General features: G+C 38.9%; 1 protein-coding gene across 16 annotated transcripts in view; it reads left to right on the forward strand.

Moving 5' to 3' along the window:
- Nucleotides 1-20,988, forward strand: part of ptk2ab (protein tyrosine kinase 2ab) — a 66,377-nt gene that overhangs the window by 21,246 nt on the left and 24,143 nt on the right. For 9 of the 16 annotated variants that reach the window (XM_034873384.1, XM_034873385.1, XM_034873391.1 and 6 more), the window contains 22 exons: nt 1,848-2,134; nt 2,244-2,410; nt 4,749-4,836; nt 5,085-5,164; nt 5,336-5,398; nt 5,496-5,550; nt 5,929-6,069; nt 6,514-6,591; nt 7,268-7,375; nt 7,977-8,094; nt 8,448-8,478; nt 8,894-8,964; nt 9,395-9,412; nt 10,181-10,237; nt 11,947-11,967; nt 13,851-13,948; nt 14,432-14,516; nt 14,660-14,760; nt 15,727-15,842; nt 16,245-16,345; nt 19,141-19,230; nt 19,406-19,610. In XM_034873384.1, the coding sequence (XP_034729275.1) occupies nt 1,892-2,134; nt 2,244-2,410; nt 4,749-4,836; nt 5,085-5,164; nt 5,336-5,398; nt 5,496-5,550; nt 5,929-6,069; nt 6,514-6,591; nt 7,268-7,375; nt 7,977-8,094; nt 8,448-8,478; nt 8,894-8,964; nt 9,395-9,412; nt 10,181-10,237; nt 11,947-11,967; nt 13,851-13,948; nt 14,432-14,516; nt 14,660-14,760; nt 15,727-15,842; nt 16,245-16,345; nt 19,141-19,230; nt 19,406-19,610 (2,135 nt within the window). In that variant the 5' untranslated portion in view covers nt 1,848-1,891. The remainder of the gene's footprint in view (nt 1-1,847; nt 2,135-2,243; nt 2,411-4,748; nt 4,837-5,084; nt 5,165-5,335; nt 5,399-5,495; nt 5,551-5,928; nt 6,070-6,513; nt 6,592-7,267; nt 7,376-7,976; nt 8,095-8,447; nt 8,479-8,893; nt 8,965-9,394; nt 9,413-10,180; nt 10,238-11,946; nt 11,968-13,850; nt 13,949-14,431; nt 14,517-14,659; nt 14,761-15,726; nt 15,843-16,244; nt 16,346-19,140; nt 19,231-19,405; nt 19,611-20,988) is intronic. The other 7 variants (XM_034873380.1, XM_034873392.1, XM_034873395.1 and 4 more) reach the window with 3 other exon arrangements.

Raw genomic sequence — 20,988 nt, forward strand, 5'->3', positions numbered from 1 at the left:
ACTTATTGAAGACTCAAGACAGCCATAACATTGTGATTTTCTACAAGTGTATGTACACTTTTGACCACAACTGTATAACGTTACAACCCCCGCAAATACTGGTGGATTTCTTCTTGGTGTCTTAATAGTTTTGGCGTAATTACTCGAGTGAAAATAGTGAAACGAGTATGTCTAAATTAAGTGGTCCGTGTGTAGGAGTGGCGCTGTCCGTAGTACTGAAATGGAGCAATCTTTAGACGGAACAGATCAAACAGAGCGCCGTTAATAAACAGCCTGGAGTGGCTTTTTGTAATTGTTTTTAATGAGAGTGCTGCATTTTGCTCGCTGTGTGGGCCTTGTGTTTTTGCGGGAGTGCCTCAAAGGCCTCGAGTTAAAAAAACTTCAACTCCGAGTAAAAAATCATCAGAAGCTTTCAGCTGCCTCTTTGGGTGGTGCCATAGGTGTGACGATAAAGCTACAGTAGAAACCACCTTTGAAGAGGGTAAATACATGAAAGAGACAATCTGAGATAAAAAAGGAAGTATCTGTGGAAGTGGATGGTCTGTGATGTGTTTACTTGATTACAAAAGTCTGCTTTGTTAAGCACTGCACTATGAATATTATTGCTGCTGTAGTCTCACACTGTGGTAAAAGAGTAAATGTCAAGCTAGAATTTAACAATGGGTTTAATAATGTTCTTCTAAATTAGACATCTTGTGATTCTAAGAGTTTATTTGTTAGCTCATTAAAAAATATAGATCTGGCTATTAGGCTACAACCCACCTACAGCCGTTATTCAAGCAAGCTACTACCCAACTACAGACACCGCTGTTGAACACCAGTATGTCCACAATTTACCAATCCTCCCACAGCAGGCCGTAGCGTGTCAAGCCAGATTTTAGAAACTACTAGATTAGAAACTGCCGCTGAGCTTCCATGTAACAGACATTTTCTGACTGGCGTTGGAATGGCTTGCTGTTTGTGCTTGAAAAGGCTGCATGGTAGATTTAGGAGCTGCCTCTCCAGTTAGACCACAGTTTTGCCCACCAGGCATTTATTTGTTTTAACTCATCTGATTTATGTTGAGCTGTGAGTACTAAAAACATTGTGTCAGGGTTTTGCTGGTTTGTATTGACTTATACTGACTGACTGACTGGTAGCCTTATTGAAACTCTCTCACTCTACAGTAATTTGTTGTCTCAGTATTGCGGTGTTATTACAATTTTATTTCCGTGAAGGGAGATAAACATGCTTGTTTCCGTTGTTTTTTTTTTTCCTTCAAAGATCTCAGATTGGACAGATAGATGTCTCAATTTACCCTGCAGAGATCTGAGGAGCAGTTAACCATAGACCTCATAAATCCACCAGAGTTTAAAATTCCAACACAAAGAAAGTGGAAGGTAACGGACATTGTTGAACAGACATGCATCTGGCAAAATTTCTTGCGGCACCGAAGCAATGCCGGAAGTGGAACGTTGTGAATATAGACATACACATGCTACCGTTTTATCATCTCTTTTCTACCGCTCCACCTGTCTTTCTTTCGATGATTATTAATGTAGCCTGTTTTGTGTCATGAAAAATGTAAAGAGGGCATCACAAATGACCTACTGGTGGTGACTGAGAGGTTTTCTGAGTGAGTGTTTTACTGTGTCAGTTATTCTTTCAGTGGTGTGTTTCAAAGGGCTAATATGGCCTATTTTAACCTAATTGGTTTCTGCTCGACTGTGTAATGTTACTTTCACAAAATCCATTAATTGAATGCATTTCCAGAGAAGATACAAGACATTCTGATTACAGATTCCTCCTTAACTATGAAGTCACATGTTGACCTCTGTCCTCTTTGTTCGTCCCTCTCTCTTTTTCAGAATATGACGGCCAGTTAGCCCCAGCAGGAGCATCTGAATCAGGCATGGCGACATCTTCCTACCTGGAACCCAACCTCAATCACTCCGCAGTGGGTGGTTGTGGGGGTAAATCCCGGTCTGGGATGCCTAGTGGGACCGGTGTTAGTACAAGTGGCACTGCTGGAGGCCTTGAGCGTCCCTCAGGCTCCATGGACCGGGTTCTGAAGATTTTCCATTATTTTGAGACAAACAGTGAACCATGTACCTGGGCTAGTAATATCAGGCATGGAGATGCAACAGATGTCAGGGTAAGACACACAAACCTTTCTTACCTTTTGAAACCTCCATCGTCATCGTTTCCCTGACTCTCGTTTATTTTTTTTAAATCTTTGTTCCTCTTTCCTCTTGTTTCAACAGGGTGTTATCCAAAAGATTGCAGAAATCCACAAATTGCGCTGCATGTCCTCTCTGGGCCTCCGTCTGACCCATCTACACTCTGATGAAGTCCATTGGTTACACCCTGATTTGGGTGTGTGTCACATCAGGGAGAAATACGAGAAGCAGCACCCCCAGGAGGAGTGGAGGTAGAATTACAACAAGATTCAATGTTTTACACTCACTGTCTGCTCCCACAACCTGTGTTGTCCCAAGTTTTACTTCTTCCATAAGGGGTACTAGAGCTAGCTGGGGAGGGCCCCCTCCTTCCTTTAATGTTGTGCTGATATCAAAAAGCAGGCCAAGCAACATATCATTACTTTATTCTCCTCAGAGGTGGACGAGAGGATGATCATTTTTAAATCATAATCAAATCATTCTAGTATACCTCTAACTAGTGTGGGGTTTGAAATGTATTGAGGTGTGTGTATGCGTTAGCTGTATGTATGAGTAAGCATGCTCCTCTTGTTTGTGTGTGTGTGTGTGTGTGTGTGTGTGTGTGTGTGTGTGTGTGTGTGTGTGTGTGTGTGTGTGTGTGTGTGTGTGTGTGTGTGTGTGTGTGTGAGAGAGACACAAACTTGTCATCTTTACAAATGCCATATTGGGCTGTACAGGACCTACACTTGTTTAAGCTACGTACTTGCCAAACAAGAGTATTTATTACCTTACAAGTCAGAGCTGCATAACCTATGGTCCCAATGGAACCATTTTATACTAAAAAAATACTTATGTGAACTACTGCATACAAGCAGTAAAAAATATTGCAAAATTTGTTTAAATATTTTATTTTAACTCCTGTCTCAATTTTTATAAGATTTGAAGGTCCTTATAGAATTTGATTCATTCACATGACGGAAGACGTTTACCTAAATTCCAAGTGATTTTATTACACAAGTACATGACTTGCAAGCAATGAGTAGTAGTTACTGGTGTCCCCAGGCTGATTTAAGACCCTGACGTAAAGGTCCAATTCGCAATAATAACCAACACGCTTTACATTATCCCTTACATCCTTTAGAGATCCTTATTCTTCCCATTTATTTGTGATGTGTATGCCGTAGGGATGGTCTGCTCTGTTTGATAAGAGGGAATGAGCTGCTAGTTATTTGAAAGCAGCTGTGTCTTTTCCAACCTACACTGAAACTATGCTAGCGCTTAGGTATCTTCATTCGATAACAGCTGTCCTTTGTCCTGCTGTTGATGTGTTGAAAGTGAAATGAATTTAAAATGAACAAGTTGTTCACACTGCTGCTAACATGCAGCCGAGCAGCTCTGCCAGTTGTTGCAGCTTTGCCTCGGAGGGCAGCCGAGCTGCAAGCCCGCATGAGCTTCTGCTGCTGCCAAGCTATTGTTAGAACAGCAGAAGTAGCCCAAGGGATGGACTGACTCTATCTCGCCCCTTTGCATGTTTTTCTTCCATCTCGTGCGCGCACAGTCCCTCTTTTTCCCTTTGATCTTTCTCTCTATCCTTCTTTCTCGTCTCTCTCACGTCTGTGTTTTCTTTCTTATCCATCTCTCTCTTTTCTCTTAAATATTCATTCTCTTTCTTTCCTCTCAAATGTGCATTTTTCTCTCTCACACTCTTTTTGGTTCAGTCGTTGTAGAACGAGGATGTTTTATTTATTTTGCCTTCAGCCTTGATTCCCTTTATCTAACTACAGTGCTGTCCCATCACAGCAGCTTGGAGCTCAGCTCACTACTCCCGTGACCCATTTCTCGCCACTGTAGTCACTGCAATATGTCAGTCATAAAATCATATGTCACTATAAACAATGATGGCCCATCTGGGTACTTCTCTGGCACAATTAACTGGCAAGTGTAACAGCAGAAATCTCATTATGCTGTATGGTATTATACAAAGTTATGACTCTGTTCACTATCAGCAAAATATGAAATCACATCTCAATATGCCACCCGACAGTAATCAAGTGAGTAGAAAGGGCATCTTCCAATCTTTGTTTCAAACCCCTGTGTTGGCAAACAGCTGCCCTGCTGAGGTGACTTTAAGACTGCTCCATGTGTTATAATGTAGCTAACATGTACTTCATCCACCTCTGAATGTAGAGCAATAGGAATTATGGAAATAGTGCGAAAAACACCCACCCCCCTAGCTCCATACAGCAAAACTTGTGTATAGCAGAGTTGTGTCATGTCTTTTTTTTAAAAGCCTTTTGATGATATATTTCTTTTTATATGATCTGTTAATATGTATACAGTTTTTTAAACTCAGGATCATGTTGTGGAAATCATGAAATGTGTGTGTATGCATATACTGTATAACAGCTGAGTAAAGCATGGTCCTCTGTCAGTATGCCTTGGACAAGAATCGAATTTGGATGTTGCAAATTATTTCGGTGTGTGTTTGTGTGTGTGTGTTTGTCTGTGTGTGTGTGTGTGTGTGTGTGTTTGTCTGGGTGTGTTTGTCTGGGTGTATGTGTGTGCTCTAAGAGTATGCTTATTTAGCCAAACTATCTCTGTCATTCTCAGGTATGAGTTGCGGATGCGATACCTTCCTAAAGGTTACCTCAGCCATTTCTCTGAAGACAAACCCTCTCTTAACTACCTCTACCACCAGGTGAGGCAACATGGCAAGATCACATAAAAAAAGAGATGATCCTCCTTATGAAATACTATTAAAAAATAAATAATAATAATGAATCTTTTCTGTCTGTCCTCCCTCTCGCTTTTACATCTCACAAGGCAGACACAATTTGAAACAGATCATTAAAAAGAACTTATACCCTCTGCTCTTACATGAAACTATTGTCCAGCTTTATTTTTACAGTAGTGTTAAAAAACATTGTTCTGTCACACTGTTATCAGGTAAAGAGTGACTACATGCATCATATAGCGGATCAGGTGGATCAAGATGTTGCTCTGAAACTGGGCTGTTTGGAAATCAGGTAAGAAAACACACATACACGCACATTGGTTCAGTCACAAGTAGTACAAAATCAACACAAACATTCTGTTTACTCAAACAGGTTCTTAACTATTAGTCACTGCTTAAATCAGAGAAGTTTTCCAGAATATCTTTTAATACTGTTTTCTCCTTCTCTCGCTGAATTATACAGGAGGTTCTTTAGAGAGATGCCGGGCAATGCCCTGGATAAGAAATCCAATTATGAACTACTAGAGTAAGATTGGTTTCATTTGGTCCACACCGTCTCTCATTTAGATTTAGTGATGGTAGATTTCAACTATGCACACATGTTGTGATTTTGTTATTCTCAGGAAAGATGTTGGTTTGAGAAGGTTCTTCCCCAAAAGCCTTCTGGACTCCCTCAAGGTGAGATTAAACTACTGGTCATCTCACTGACTAACTGGCCGGGGTCTCCCATTTAAGTTTTATATAACAGATTTTATTTAAGTTCAGATAACAGAAGGGACAGTGACAGAAGTGTCTCTGGTAATCCTAGTCCGGTTTAGTCAACTGGATGAGCTAATGGCTATTTGACTGAGTGAGCGAGCGACTGACAGGGACACCAACTTGATGACTGAATGGATCTCTGGCTGAATGTCGGATAATCTGATTGTTTGGAATTAAGTTAAACGTCCTGTTGTCACTCACGGTTTGCTTTGTCAGTTGTTCGTTTCTTGGCTCTGAACCAACTTTCTCCCAGAAGCCCTCATCCTTGGAAATGTTTTTTGTCTCCCCCTCTATCAGGCGAAGACTCTTCGTAAGCAGATCCAGCAGACCTTTAAGCAGTTTGCTAACCTCAATGATGAGCAGAGCATCCACAAGTTCTTTGAGATACTCTCTCCCATCTACCGCTTTGACAAAGAGTGCTTCAAATGTGCTCTGGGGGTAGGGCAACACTTAATTCATAAAAACAAAAAAGTGTAATGGTGACTAGGGAAATCCACTGACACATTTTCCCTACCTGAAAATTCATACTTAGTCAAGAAACTCTTCCTATTCAGCATTCACAGGGAACAAAACACGTAGAATGGAGTGTTATCCTTAATTTAATCATAAAGGTGACGCTAGCACAGTCCAGGATCATGTCTGTTCTTATACTGTTTTCTACAGCAATGCATTATTACTGTCATCTACAGAATGCTGAGTTGTGTCTGTTCTAGAGGGCATTTCATGTCAAAAGTAGTAAAAATGGATGAGAAAATGAAAATGTTGTTACGCTATCAGTATTCATTTTTTTTTGCCAGTACTGCGTGTAGTATAAAGCAAAGTAAATATAACATTAATTCTTATGTTGTATGTCTCTCACTGTCTTTCTCTCTCCGTCCTCAGTCTAGTTGGGTAATATCAGTAGAGTTAGCTATTGGACCAGAAGAAGGAATCAGCTACCTCACAGATAAAGGCTCAATGGTCAGTATGCACTCAGACAATTCATCTCACAAGGTTTGGCGTTGTCCTCAGTAAAGTGTAGACGTTTCCAAATTCACTTTCTTTAAAATATCGTTGGATTTGTGTATCTATTCTGCTTTTTTATGGTCTTAAGAAGGCTTTTAGCACTACTGTATACTGCAGTAGTGCTGAATTCTTAAGTACTGTATACTGCATGCTTTTTTTTTTGAAGGCCAGAGTTGCAATCCACCATTCTGCCCTCTGCTGGTTGTTTTATCCAGTAGACAGACATTCTATTCTCCCTAGTTCGCCCAAGATGAAACAAGTAATTTAAATTCTAGTGATCCGGTAGTTTTTATTAAAACCAGATGTTAGCTAAAAAGGCAATATGTTTCATATGAGTCAGGTATTGTAATTAGAAAATCTACACAGCTGGATAAGTGGGTGTTCAAAATGCAGGAAAACTGCTGCACACCTGTAACTCCGGTGCTTAAATTGAGTTATTACATTTTGACATAATGATGACAGACTACGTTCATAAATCAATAAAAATCTTATTTCTTTCTAGGGCTCATTGATAGATATACATGATTGACTGGTACCATGGAAAATAATATGTTTGAATAAAGTGCATCAACTTATAAAATACGTTATAAGTGATTTTAATGTTTCTGTATATCTGCCCTTACCTCTGCAGCCTACACACTTAGCTAACTTTAACCAGGTTCAGTCCATCCAGTACTCTGCTTTGGAAGAGAAGGACAGGAAAGGCATGTTGCAGCTCAATGTAGCAGGAGCTCCAGAGGTGAACACACACACACACACAAACACATACACACCTTGCATACTATTACTTTGGCTTTTCCATGTAGGGTGGTTCTTTGAAAAACATTATTGCCTGTTGTAGTCTTGCATTACTACCTGATTTTGTATTTGTTGAATGATGTTAATGTGTAAATGTGTAATCAACCATGAAATAGCATCTGCTTGTTAAAGATGGAAAATAGGAAACAGCACTTGAACGTGGGTATTACCAGCTACACTTGAGTGTCCCTGTGAGTGTGTTTGTTGAGATGCAGCGGGGGGTGTTTGCAGCAGGCCTTACTCGGGGAAAAGTACTGTATGTGTATCAGTGCAGTATCTGTGTAGGGGGTGTGTGTTAGACTGAATGTGTGCTGGTAGAAGAAGAAGATGTTTTCTCTAATAAAGCTCTCATTGTGTCACTGTGAAGCATCGTTCTGTCCCACTAATTGTGTGTGTGTGTGTGTGTGTGTGTGTGTGTGTGTGTGTGTGTGTGTGTGTGTGTGTGTGTGTGTGTGTGTGTGTGTGTGTGTGTGTGTGTGTGTGTGTGTGTGTGTGTGTGTGTGTGTGTGTGTGTGTGTGTGTGTGTGTGTGTGTGTGTGTAGCCCCTCACAGTCACTACGGCATTGCTGACTACGGCAGAAAACATGGCTGACTTAATTGACGGTTACTGTCGGCTTGTCTCCTTAGCTACGCACTCCTTCATTGTCAGAGTCCACAAAGGTAGGACGCACAACTGCTCTTAAATGTATTTTGTGTTTACTATACACCTACATTTTGCAGCATTATAATGTTTCAGTTGTTTGCAGTTAATGAGTTAGGACACTTTTTATGTTGCTTAGATGGCAACAGTAACCTGAAGGATTAACTTGTACTATAAATAGTTCTCAAACTCTTTCTAGCAGTATCCAGGTCTGATTGTGGTTGGAGAGGATTTGAATAACCAGATTGAGTTTAGCTGGTCTTTTCTGTAAAGAACTACAGCACAAAAGAAATAGTTAGAGTGATGCAGCTTAAACATATACTGGAACAAGTCTGTTCTTTGTCTAATTTGTGTGTTCATTTTTTGTCTGCAGAGGGGGACAGAGCTCTGCCATCCATCCCCAAGTAAGTCAACCAACTCCTTTGGTTTCATTAGTTGATTTATCAAGTAAAAACAAGGTGTGAGTTTTCTGTCAGACACATAAATGAGGTGTAGTTGAGGTTCAAGTGTTAAGTGCATAAAAAAACATCATACAATGTCTTCCCTTTCACCAGCACAACTATGTTTGTTGTCTACAGCGGTTTTCATTCAGTTGATTCCATCATTTTGTGTTGCACTTCAGAAACTGCTTTGAGGGAAGTTTGAATGTGTGCATTGTTTTTTGTTCTTCATTTTCTAATGTTCGACATTGTAAAGCTAAACACATGACAGGATGTGGGAGGATCCTCCATTTCTCTGGTTGCACTATTGCATTCATAGCTGCAACTGGATGCTTTAGGTTCAATGTGGGACAAACTGATTTTCTCATGTCTGATCCAGAGTTTCAAATCATGAGAGGCGAATGGATAAACGGATGGATGGAGTACGGACCCGCGCTGTTTGTGTTTCAGGTACAAGTCCCCGTCTCGCTTTTTCCTTTCCTGTTGGTCTGTTTCTCCTTGTCAATTTTCCTGTCTGTCTGCTCTTCTAAATGTCATGAATGACAGTGACTGCTAACAGTTAGATAAAGGCTTCATGGATATGTGTGCATACCCTGTTTCCTCTATAAAGCCTCATCTGTGTGCGCAGTGGAGAGTCCTTGTCTCGCCAGATGTTCCCATGGAGAGCTTTAGTCACTGTCCCTCTGCCTCTGCCCTGACTGTCTACTGACCTCTGACTAACGCACAGGGATATGGAATGAAATTAAAAGGAATCTTGACTATAGTATCTAGTCAACAAATAATATATTATTTTCGTCTGTTGCAACAGTAAACTAATACTTTTCTCCCCTTCTTTCCCTCTCTGTGTGTTTTTTTTAAATGCTGCATGTGGCTTCTGCAGGTCACACTAGTGGTGATGGTAAACAACATTCTTTCTATTACCCATCCTAAATTAAAAACTCAATGGAAATCCTGCTCTGTGTCTTCATGTAGCGTGCTGTATGTATACAGCTTCTCTGTATCCGCCTATAACTGGTCGGCCTTACTGCGGATGACTCAACCTGTTATTCCTAAACTTGTTTATCTGGAAAGAATGGACGTTTCCATTCCTCCCCTCCCCTTTCCTGTCTTCTGTGTCTATATCTCCATCTCTTTCTCTTCATGACACTCCTCTGTCCTACATTCCTCGTTTGCAGCTGTTTATAGTACATGAATATTTAAAGTGCTGTGCATGTTTGGAACCGGTTATGGTGACGGTCTTTTGGAAAGGTACATCTGTCTGATGATGATGATGATGGGGATGTGTTTCTGTTGCCATTTTTACTCTTTGTCTTTGATGGTGTGTTCACAGAACTCTTGAGTTGCGTGCAGGGATTTTACTAGTTTGTTATAATGGTAGAGGTGGATCAAAGTATTTTACAGTCAATTGTTACAGTATTTCCTTAAAATCCAGGTGATATCTGTAAATGAAATGTTGTTATTGATGGACTTTTAGGTCGGGTTGTGGCAGATTACCTCCGAGTTGTAATTTGAATGCTGTCAGGGCGACTCAGCATGTTATATCAAAGTACACTTTTATATATGAGCTTTTTGTCCACTCTTTCTTTTGTGTCTGTCTTTTGTGTGTCACCAACTGAGATGTTTCTTGCCTCTTTTTTCCCCTCCCCTCTGTCCTCTGGCTCTGCAGAAACGGATGACTATGCTGAGATCATAGATGAGGAGGACACATATACCATGCCTTCAAGTAAGTACACACATGCACAGAAACATTGTAGCGATTACGACAAGCAGTGGCACAATGTCACAGGTACCATTGTGCATCTGTGTGTGTGCTCTGCTGATCAGTTAACCTTTTCCAACTTGTGTTACTTAATGTGTGTGCTGGTGTAAAGGTCGTTGAGGGGATGGGGAGAGAGTGAATGGTAGCCCTATCTCAGGTCTGTAGAAGCCATAAACGTGTGTTTGGAGATTGTTTGGATGATTTCTGTGTCTCTCTTGGGCCTTACGCCATGGTTGTTTTACATTCAATGAAAACATCAACAACTGACAAGGTAACACATAATTCTATCAAGTGACTGGCACTGTGAAATGTGTTGGACCTAACCAACATTATTCAGAGAATGCAGTGTCTTGAAATACTGTAAATAAGCTTTTGTAACTGTTGTTCATCACAGTCCGTCATACAGGAGGATTTAATGATAAATTGGACCAAACTATAAATCTATTCTATACAGCTTTGAATTAAACTGAATTTTGTAGATTGGTAGATAAAAGGATGGTAGGCAAAATAATAACTGAGGCTTGAATCTACATTTGCTGTGGTTACATGTAGCAATCTTGTATAAAAGGGGGAAACCACATCTGTCTTCATATTAATAGGTCTGCAATCTCTTAGTGTGTTGTCACAAGCTTCTTCAGACAGCTTTGAGACATAATCAAGCCACAATGTTTAAGTTACAGCAAACATTTTACAAATGGCTGTATCTCCTGCTAATAACTATAATGATAAGTGTTCATCTTGACAATTCCATTGTAATGTAGATTTATTGACCTCATAGAAGGCCTGCTGTGCTGCTGTTACTGCGGAGTAATGCCTGTTTACTAGGTTTAAGTGGTGATGCTACGTAGGCAACATTTAGAGACAGTGAAGGGGAAAGGAACCGGGACATTAAGTGAATGATTTTTACTGACAAAATTCCCCATTTAACCTGCCTCAAAATGTTGTCTGGGTATAACGAGCAGAAGTTGTTTCATGCAACCACATTTTAACATGGCTTTGCTTTTTGAGCATTCATAAACTATACAGTAGCTTTCACCGGCGCCCTGTGAACAGTTATAGACACACAAACCAAGTCCAACAGCTTAGATATAGCTAGATGTCCCCACTAAACAATGTATCCATGCTATGTACTAGTCTGTCATGTTGCATGACTATCTTGGATATGTATATGGGTGATTTAGTTAGAAGTTGTCTAGTATGATCAATACACAAATAAGCCAGCCAAGGTACAGTTTAGACTGAGCTAGACTCTAGTATGTCTAGACTGAGCAGTTTCTGAGTTCGTCTGTTTTTTTGCTTTTGTTGAACAGCAGGTTGCCAAGCAATTTAAGGGATCCATGTGGTGTTTAAATTTAGTTGCATTATAAAAGACACATTTTATGAACTGTTGAAGCTGGTCAGGGGCGACCAATGATGTGCGTCTTTGTATGAAGACAACAAAAAAGAACCTTCTTCTGACCAAAACACCAGAAGGTTTAAAATATCCTAAACCAAGTACTTTTATATGATAAGGGACACATTTGTGAAACCCATATACTAACTGACCTCGACCTTTACTGCATCACTATCACACCTACAGTCAGGGCAATTATTAAAGATTGCAGTCAAAATGTACAGATCTCTGTACTCACAGCTAGTTATTTCTGTCTCCTATCACTAACCCATTTTCCCAGAATACTATGGACTAGATCAAGGTAATAAGTCTGGTTGTATTGTGATGGCACTTTGATTTGGTGGTTGTTGTGATCCTTAATTTATGTTTGCTTGCAACTGTGAAATTAAAAAAATTGTTTCTGTTATCTCTTTACCGTGTTGATTTGACCCCCCCCCCACCCCCCCCTTCTCTCTGTTGATGTTTGATGTGCTGTCAGTTTTGGGCAGAACTTCTGATGGTAGCTTCAGAACTAAACCCCTGTTGTTGAACAAGGATCTTGTTTTGTATTTTACATTTTTAATACAAAAACAAAGTCTGAACAAACTGTATTTACTTACATTATTGTAAAAATACCATTTGACAAACAAATGTATTTGCTCAGAGTAACAAATACATGAAAACAGATCAAAAACATTTGATATATTGTTAGATCAGTGAAGTTGACTGAGAGCATATTATGAGAGCATATATATATATATATATATATATATATATATATATATATATATATAAATCTAGTAACATTTTAATTCCAAACCAATAACAAACAGGGCAGCCCCACTCCATTGTTCAACAATAATGATCAACTTTTTTAAGTTAAAAGTTAAGTCAGAGAAACCTGTATCCTATATTCATGCTGCTTATATGGACAAAGTCAGGTCAGCAAGCCACCAGCCTCTCAACAGCCACATGTCATAAACCTCGAAATTCTCTGGATTTTCTTAAAACTGTATAGTAGAAATGGTGCATTTAATCCAGATGCACTTGACAGAAAGTACAGAAGAAGTTTGACTGAGTATAATATCAGAGATGCAACTTTTTTTGGACTAAGCAAATGTACCACTAATCCTAAATCCGCTTGTGAGCTTTGAATTGCTGCCATTATACAATCCACCTGACTTTATCCATATTACATTTAATTTATTGTGGAAATTCATGTTCATATAGACATTGAGTGTTACTGGCTGTTGATCGTTTGTGTTACATGGCATGTCTGGCTGTGGTTTCCTGATGCTGTTGCATGCTGTTGACATTGCGCTATGATTGCAATAAAAACTAAGCTTGTCAGAGTAGGAAGGTGCATTGACTTTATTCATCTGGAAATGCAGGATAAGCACATTTTAAAAGCAAAGATGGCACCCCATAATGTTAGTCACATGAAATCAAAATTCTACACAGTGAACTTGGTTCTAAATTGTTTCATTCACGTCTATAGAAATTAGCAGGTGGATTGTTTCGAAAGCTGATAATAAACAAAATCAGTTGTTAGGTTTTTTTTGCCTTTAAAGAAATTAACTAGGACTGTCAAGCGATTTAAAATATGTAATCTAATTAATTACCTACTCTGTGATTAATTATTCTAAATGAATCGCAAACATATTTGCTGTGAAAAGTATTTTTAATATTTCAATTCAAATGAATCATTGAATGATCAGCATTAGTTAAAGTTCAAGAACTCTTTTATTATTATTTTCACTCTTCAAATAATAGCCATAACAATCAACAATATGACCTAATATGCTGAAGAAATAAATTTAAAAGTGCTTCATAAAGAAGAAAATGTTCCAATCAATGATCCAGGCACTGCATTCTCGTCCCCCTCCTTCATTTTACAGTCGAACGGTGGCTAGAACGATTTCAGGTCGAAGGTCAATATGGAATAGATTAATTTGCGTTATTTTTTGTAACACGTTATTTTTTCTCAGATTAATTAATCAAAATGAACGCGTAATTTTGACAGCCCTAATTTTAACAGACTTTGCACGTGACAAAGCCCTCTGACAAGCTGGGTAAATGCAAGTGCTTACTGAGAAGTGTATGTGTGGGCACTGATGTATGTGTTTGATCTGAAGGTCTTCTCTGTTTGTGTGCATGTGCGTGTGTGTGTGTGTGTTCATGTCTATGTATATTGCATATGTATAGCACGGGACTATGAGATTCAGCGAGATCGTATTGAGTTGGGACGCTGCATAGGTGAGGGTCAGTTTGGCGACGTCCACCAAGGAGTCTACATCAGCCCGGTATGTACAGTAGTCTCTTTCTCACACACACAAGCTTTTAATATCTGTAGCTCTTGATTCATGTTAGCTTTATATGGAATTAATCTAATTTAATAGCCCATTTTAGATGGTCTTTTGTTTTATCTTGATATAATATTAAATTGATTCTTAGGACAACGATACAGTATCTGCTGGTATCACAAAGTCTGCCACAATACAATTTTAATTCAGTTCAGACGCCTGCAACAAATACTTGACTAAAAACAATAAACTGAACTTGAACTCACAATAATTGCACATATACAGTGTAGTTGTAACAGAAGAACATTCATTTAATGGGCTTGTCACTGAATAACCATGATATACTTACAATTTATTAATTATGTTTAGGTGATACACAAACCTCTAATATTTTCAGTGAATTTAAAGATGGTGAATTTGCTGCGTATATATGCTGCTGTTCTAGTGTTAATCTTGTTTTTTGCTTGGATCTGGTTCTTGCAGGAGAACCCAGCCCTGTCTGTGGCAGTGAAGACGTGTAAGAACTCAACGTCAGACAGTGTCAGGGAAAAGTTTCTCCAAGAAGCACGTAAGTTTGTGTGTGTTTGCGTGCGCACGTTTCTAGATGTTACTTACCAACAACACCTGTGACTCCAAGAGTTTGTAGAATAACAATTTTAGTACAGAAAAACTTGCAAGTAGTTTGTGAACTGATCTCTTCTTTCCCTGCAGTGACCATGCGTCAGTTTGACCACCCGCACATTGTGAAGCTGATGGGAGTCATCCCAGATAATCCAGTCTGGATCATCATGGAGCTCTGCACACTTGGAGAGGTAGCTCGGACACTGATACTATTTTTTTTTGTTCAGTATCTGTTAGCTTACATGGATGTGTTAAAAGACTCTTGTACAGTATAAACATAGAGCCTATGGCTATATTTGTCATTATGAGTTTAAAGAAAGAGGGAATTTATCAAGGAAATATAAGATTTTAAAAGTGTAGGTGTAAATCAGATCATAAAAACACCATCTTAAGACAAACACTTTAACTGTGTTTTAAATAATTTTTTGTTTCAATGCCACAGCTCCTTTTTTGTTTTCCATTACATTTTTCTCTTCACTTTGCATAAGTATATTATTCTGAGCTGTGTTAATTGTAAACCAGTGTTTTCATGTAATATGAAACACAACAAAATGTGGATGCGTTGGGACAAAAATCCAGGGGAAAAATTAGTGTTTAAAAAAATAGGGAACGTTTTAAAAAGAAACTGAACATCTTCCTTACTAATTAATACATTGCTAAATTTACTTTGGTTGACAAATGATTTGTTTATATGTTGTGTTTCTGTTTGCATTGGTTCTGTGTATTGGTTTTCTTAATAAGCACATTTTTATAGCAAATCTGAGCTCATGATGCAGCACACCACATGTTTAGGCAACAGATCAGTGAACAACTGGTCATCTAAAATGCACCCATGTGCCTTACACAGTCTGTTATTGACAAAAAGGATAATGTCCCCACTAATTACTCCTCACATAGTTCCTATTGATTGTTACAATGGGACAGCTTGTTTTATAGAACTGCTTAAGTAACTGTTATTGTTCCTCTCTTTCTACCCCTCTATTTCAATTTCTCCTTCTATTTATCTTTGTCTCACTCATTATATCTCTGTCTGCATCATATACTCTTCCTGATTTCTTTCCCCGTTTCCGTCTACTTTTTTTTTTCCATCAAATTGTGGCTCTCTCACCATGTCTCTTACATCTCTTTTTGTTTTTTCCATTCTCCATCCTCCACAGCTCCGGTCATTTCTCCAGGTGAGGAAGTACAGTCTTGACTTAGCCAGTCTCATCTTGTACTCATACCAGCTCAGCACGGCACTGGCTTATCTGGAGAGCAAGCGCTTTGTACACAGGTAGGCATTAGGGGTCTCCCAAAACCTCTTGTATATCAGAATATTTTAAATGATAAAAGCTATTATTCCACTACTACTACTACTACTAAAAAAATAGTTGTGCTAAGTGGCCAGTGCAAGATAACATTACAAATTAAAAATAGTGGTTTGATTTACCCAACAATTTTTGTTTACAAATGATAATGTATAATAATCTTAGGCAGTTGAATGTAAATAATTCTTTATGGCAAATATGTAAACCCCAGCCTGGTGTTACCACCAACTGGAAGGCTAAATCCTGGATACTAGCGATCTTGTGACATGAGAGATGTAAATTATTACTTCATGTGAGAAGTGTCTGAAAACCAAAATAAATGTCCTAGTGTCAAGGATTTTCTCTCATTTTGATTCTGCCCTCCTTAGGGACATCGCAGCGCGGAACGTGTTGGTGTCCACAGTTGACTGTGTAAAACTTGGCGACTTTGGTTTGTCTCGATACATGGAAGATAGCTCTTATTATAAAGGTAAATACAATGCCTGCATACATGCACAGTGTTTCCATAAATGCACACTACACCGTTTACCTTTAAAGTGCCCATATATATATATAATGATTGTTGAATGTCCTTTGCCTTCAGTATCCGGGTGAGATTTTCAAAATCTCCACAGCTTTCTACGTAACTAGCCGAGACGAGTTGGCTACCGTAGCATGCTAGCACTAGCATGCTAGCTTGTTCTCAATGGCAAAACACTGCTACAACACACACTAGTTCACCATAACCTACAGAAGAACTACTTACATATCCCTGTTCTGCGGGTATTCCACAAGTGTGTCTTCATTTAGAAGAAGTCTCCCAGCTAATGCTGCCATGTACTGACCAAAGTTGGAGAAACAGTAGCTAGCTGTTAACGTTACTTAGCTACTGCGCATGTTCAACTCCCAACACAGATTGTAAAGAAGTGAGATGTCTCACTCTGTAGCTAAAACAGAGACCTAAACACAGGGTGAAAACAGGAGCTGCAGCAACGTGCAATACGACAAAAAATATAGTTTTTTGTTTGTTTGTTTATGAAACCATGTAAACCTATTCTAGTACAGCATAAAAATAAAAATAAAGCCACAAGCTGCGATTTGCAGATTCAAACCTTTTTTCTCAATAGGGACTTTTTATTTTTATTTTTATTTAACCTTTATTTAACCAGGAAAATCCCATTGAGATTACTAATCTCTTTTCAAGGGAGTCCTGGCCAAGACAGCGGCACAGATCACAACAATTCCGTACATTACAGACAATTTCATAACAATTTCATAAAACTATTTAAAACATTTACAGACCATAGATTTCATTTCCAAACCTTTGAGCAAGAGGGAGTAGACTCAGAATACCCTTATAAATGAACTTATACCAATGATTGAGTCTACGATTTTCCAATGCTGCCCAGCCCACACGTGTGTAAAGTTCACAGTGGTGTGTGCGAGGCTTACAGTTTGTGATAAACCTCAATGCGGCATGATAAACAGAGTCCATTAGTTTCAATACTTGGGTTGGGGCATTCATATAAATGAGGTCACCATAATCCAGAATGGGTGTAAATGTTGCAGCTACAAGTTTCCTTTTTGCATTGAAAGAAAAACATAGCCCCAAGGCCCCAAAACAGACCCTTGGGTCACTCCTTTAGTTAACAACAAATATTATCTGGTTTAACACACTGGGACCTGTCAGTGAGTTAATTACAGATCCATCCAATTGCCTTTTTAGATAATCCAATATTGATCAGTCTCTCTTTAAGTAAAATATGGTTTACAGAGTCAAAGGCTTTTGACAAATCAACAAAAAGCGCTGCAGAATGTTGCTTATTATCAAGAGCTGTCGAGATGTCGTTGATCACCTTCAGTGTTGCTGTTATAGTACTGTGACCTTTCCTAAAGCCTGACTGGAATTTACAAAAAATTTTGTTGGAATACAAAAATTCTTTCAACTGTTCATTTATTAAAGATTCCAAAATTTTTGATAAGATGCAAAGTTTTGAAATTGGCCTGTAGTTATTTAAAATTTCAAAATAATTTCACATATGTGGTCCACAATTGTTATAAAACATATCATGCAATCTTTGCAACGATTGGACAAACAGTGCACTTTGTTTAAAATGCCGACAACAAGAGCTGGGCAATATATCAATATTAAAACGATATCGTGGTATAATATCTTTTCCTGGTTTTAGACGCTGGATTACAGTAAAGTACTGTCCAGACTGTTGTAACTGTTCTATTATTTGTCTCATTGTGTACATATTTTGTGAAAGCACCAAGTGTGAGCACCACAATATCGTTGCGGTATCGATATCAAGGCATTTGGAAAAAAATATTATATTTAATTTGTTCGCATTTATAGCGCCCACTGGTGTTCAATTGGATTAAATTTTCAGGGCGTGGTTCAAGTACTTATAAGGAAGTATCCTGAGAGATTTGTGAGGATTGGATAATGAATATGTGAGTTATTGTAAAATGTGTGTAATGCCACTCACCTTTCTTATGCTTGTAGTGCCCCTAGTGGTTTATGTATGTAAAACTGTCTGGGTATATCTGGGGCACTTATCTGAACATACCCTGTGAGTTGGTATGATAGGCCTTACAGTTGCTGATTTGTTTTCATTTATGTCCAGAGTCTCGACTCTTTCGAAGTTCATAGGTCAATAACTTGAAAAGTAATTGAGATATGGACAAGCTATATACAACATGTAAACAGCTTGATCCATTGATGATTCACCTAAAATGTGGTGGCAATTGGAGCTACGGTGTAGGAAGAGATCTCAAAAATATCTTACATTTTCTTGGTGGACCTTAATGATCCTAGATGCTTTTTGTAGAGCACATGACCCTGCAACTGTGTGAGAAATTTCAAGTCAATCGGATTTACGGTGTGGGAGGCGTTGCCTTTCAAAGTTTGCATTTTGAAGCCTTAATTTCAGTGCCACCATGTGGCCGATTGAGTTCATATTTCTGTAGAATAGAAGAAAAGGTTTTATGTTTTGAGCTCATTCCAGCTCACAGGAATTTAAGCCGGCGCGGCAGACAACAAATCATAATAATAAAAATTACAATAACTGAAACGGACAAACATAGAAGGGTTCTACCACTTTGCGGTTTGAACCCTAATTATGAACCTGAAAATAAACATAATACGGGCGCTTTAACTGTCTTTGGTCCGTCATAACAGGTGGAGGAAATCAGCATTAAAATTTATAGGACTGATGTGAACTAGCCGATCATTAAAGTGTAACACGGTTCTCCTGATTTCTTTATTTTATTTTTTTTTAGCTTCTAAAGGTAAACTGCCTATTAAGTGGATGGCCCCAGAATCAATCAACTTCAGACGGTTTACCACAGCCAGTGATGTATGGATGTTTGGTAAGTTTAAGTCTGTGTTGTTTTCCTCCTTTCTGTGTCAGTTTTGTTATGATGTTCAGGGCTGCAACAGTAGGTTTGTTGTTTGTGGTCAGCTTCTGTATACTCTCTACTCTTTGCAGCGTTTAAGAGCCAATAGGTGTCTGTCTCAGTCTCACTTTTTTCTCTCTGTCCATAGGCGTCTGTATGTGGGAGATTCTAATGTTCGGCGTCAAGCCTTTCCAAGGCGTGAAGAACAACGATGTCATCGGCAGGATAGAGAACGGCGAGCGACTGGCAATGCCCCCTCAGTGCCCTCCTACTCTCTACAGCTTGATGACAAAGTGTTGGTCGTATGATCCCAGCAAGAGGCCACGCTTCACTGAACTCAAAACACAACTAAGGTACTTAATGGAGTGTGCTTTGAGAGTGTGAGTGTCTTTGTGTGTCTCTGTAAATGTGAGCAATTCAGGGTTCAGTGTCTTGCTCAAGGACACAAACCCCCAACGCTCTTCAGCGTTGTGAGAGAACGTTAAATTATTATATCTGTATGCTTTACCTCTTCTGAAGAATGCACCAGGCATTTTGTTGTCCCTCATATCCTATTGCTTGTTATTCTTGGCTATTTTCCCAGTCATAGTTAAGATATGTGAATGTGCTGAAGCAAATACTATTTTAACGAAGTAAGGAAGTGTTTTCTTTTGCCTTCCTAACACCAGGTGGCACTGTCTGTATTAATCATGGTAATCTAAGAAGATGAAAGGAGCAGACAAAAACCTACTGTAAATATTAAACATTTAAAATGAAGCAACATACTTGGGCCTTTGTCTACTTTGGCCAGCAAACCAGAATTAACCATTAAAGATGGATGGTCAGTCAGATACAGGTAGGTAAACAAACAGACAGGGATTTGATCCAGCTACGTACACATTTACATGTCTTTTTCTTTTAATTGAGATGGCAGACTAGATCATTTGCCAGTCTTGGCAGGAAGGAGATTTTTATGTGCTCTGATTTAATCCACTTTAACACCACATTACATTGGAATGTTTATGGAGACAGCGGGGAATAATTTCCTATGTAAATGTGTAGTGAGAGGTCATAGATCTTGTAATGTCACTCCATTGGAATTATATAGATACAAATGTACATTTTAATTTTAACAAATGTAATATAACATTTTGCCCATACCTTTTCTGCAGCAGTGTCATTCACAGTGCAGCCCTGATCATTGTGTGGAACATGCTTTTACCTCAAAGGGTGTTTTGGCCTTGATCACATCCATAGTATATGAATAATCTGGGATTTGTAGTACATTTTTACCCTTGTTTTGTATACAAAGGACAACCTCAAACCTGAAAGTCCTCACTCTAACCTCAATAGTGATTGCTTCTTTTCAAATGGAGTACAGAGTCAAAACAAAACTATCCAAATACTTGACAGACTGCAATTTACCTCCTGTTTGGACTGATGCCATTATGGTTGACATGGTAACATTTGATGATGACAGAGAGATTAAATGAGACAGCTCGGCCACGCCTTGCCTTCTTGTTAAAAGATACATAAGTGCCTTGTTACTAGCTTTGTGAGGAGACAGATTTGCAAAGAGAAAGATGTTCTATCAAGAGTAGATATCAGATAAGACAGAGCTAGACAACACACGCAATTTAAACACTTGCTGCGTAAGCCCCAGGCTGAATCATCACTGTTATGGCGGTTTTCCACTGCGTGGTATCTACTCGACTCGCCTCGGGTCTACTCGCTTTTTTTGGTTTTCCATTA

The sequence above is a fragment of the Etheostoma cragini genome, chromosome 6 (assembly GCF_013103735.1).
Source record: "Etheostoma cragini isolate CJK2018 chromosome 6, CSU_Ecrag_1.0, whole genome shotgun sequence".
Classification (NCBI taxonomy): Eukaryota; Metazoa; Chordata; class Actinopteri; order Perciformes; family Percidae; genus Etheostoma; species Etheostoma cragini.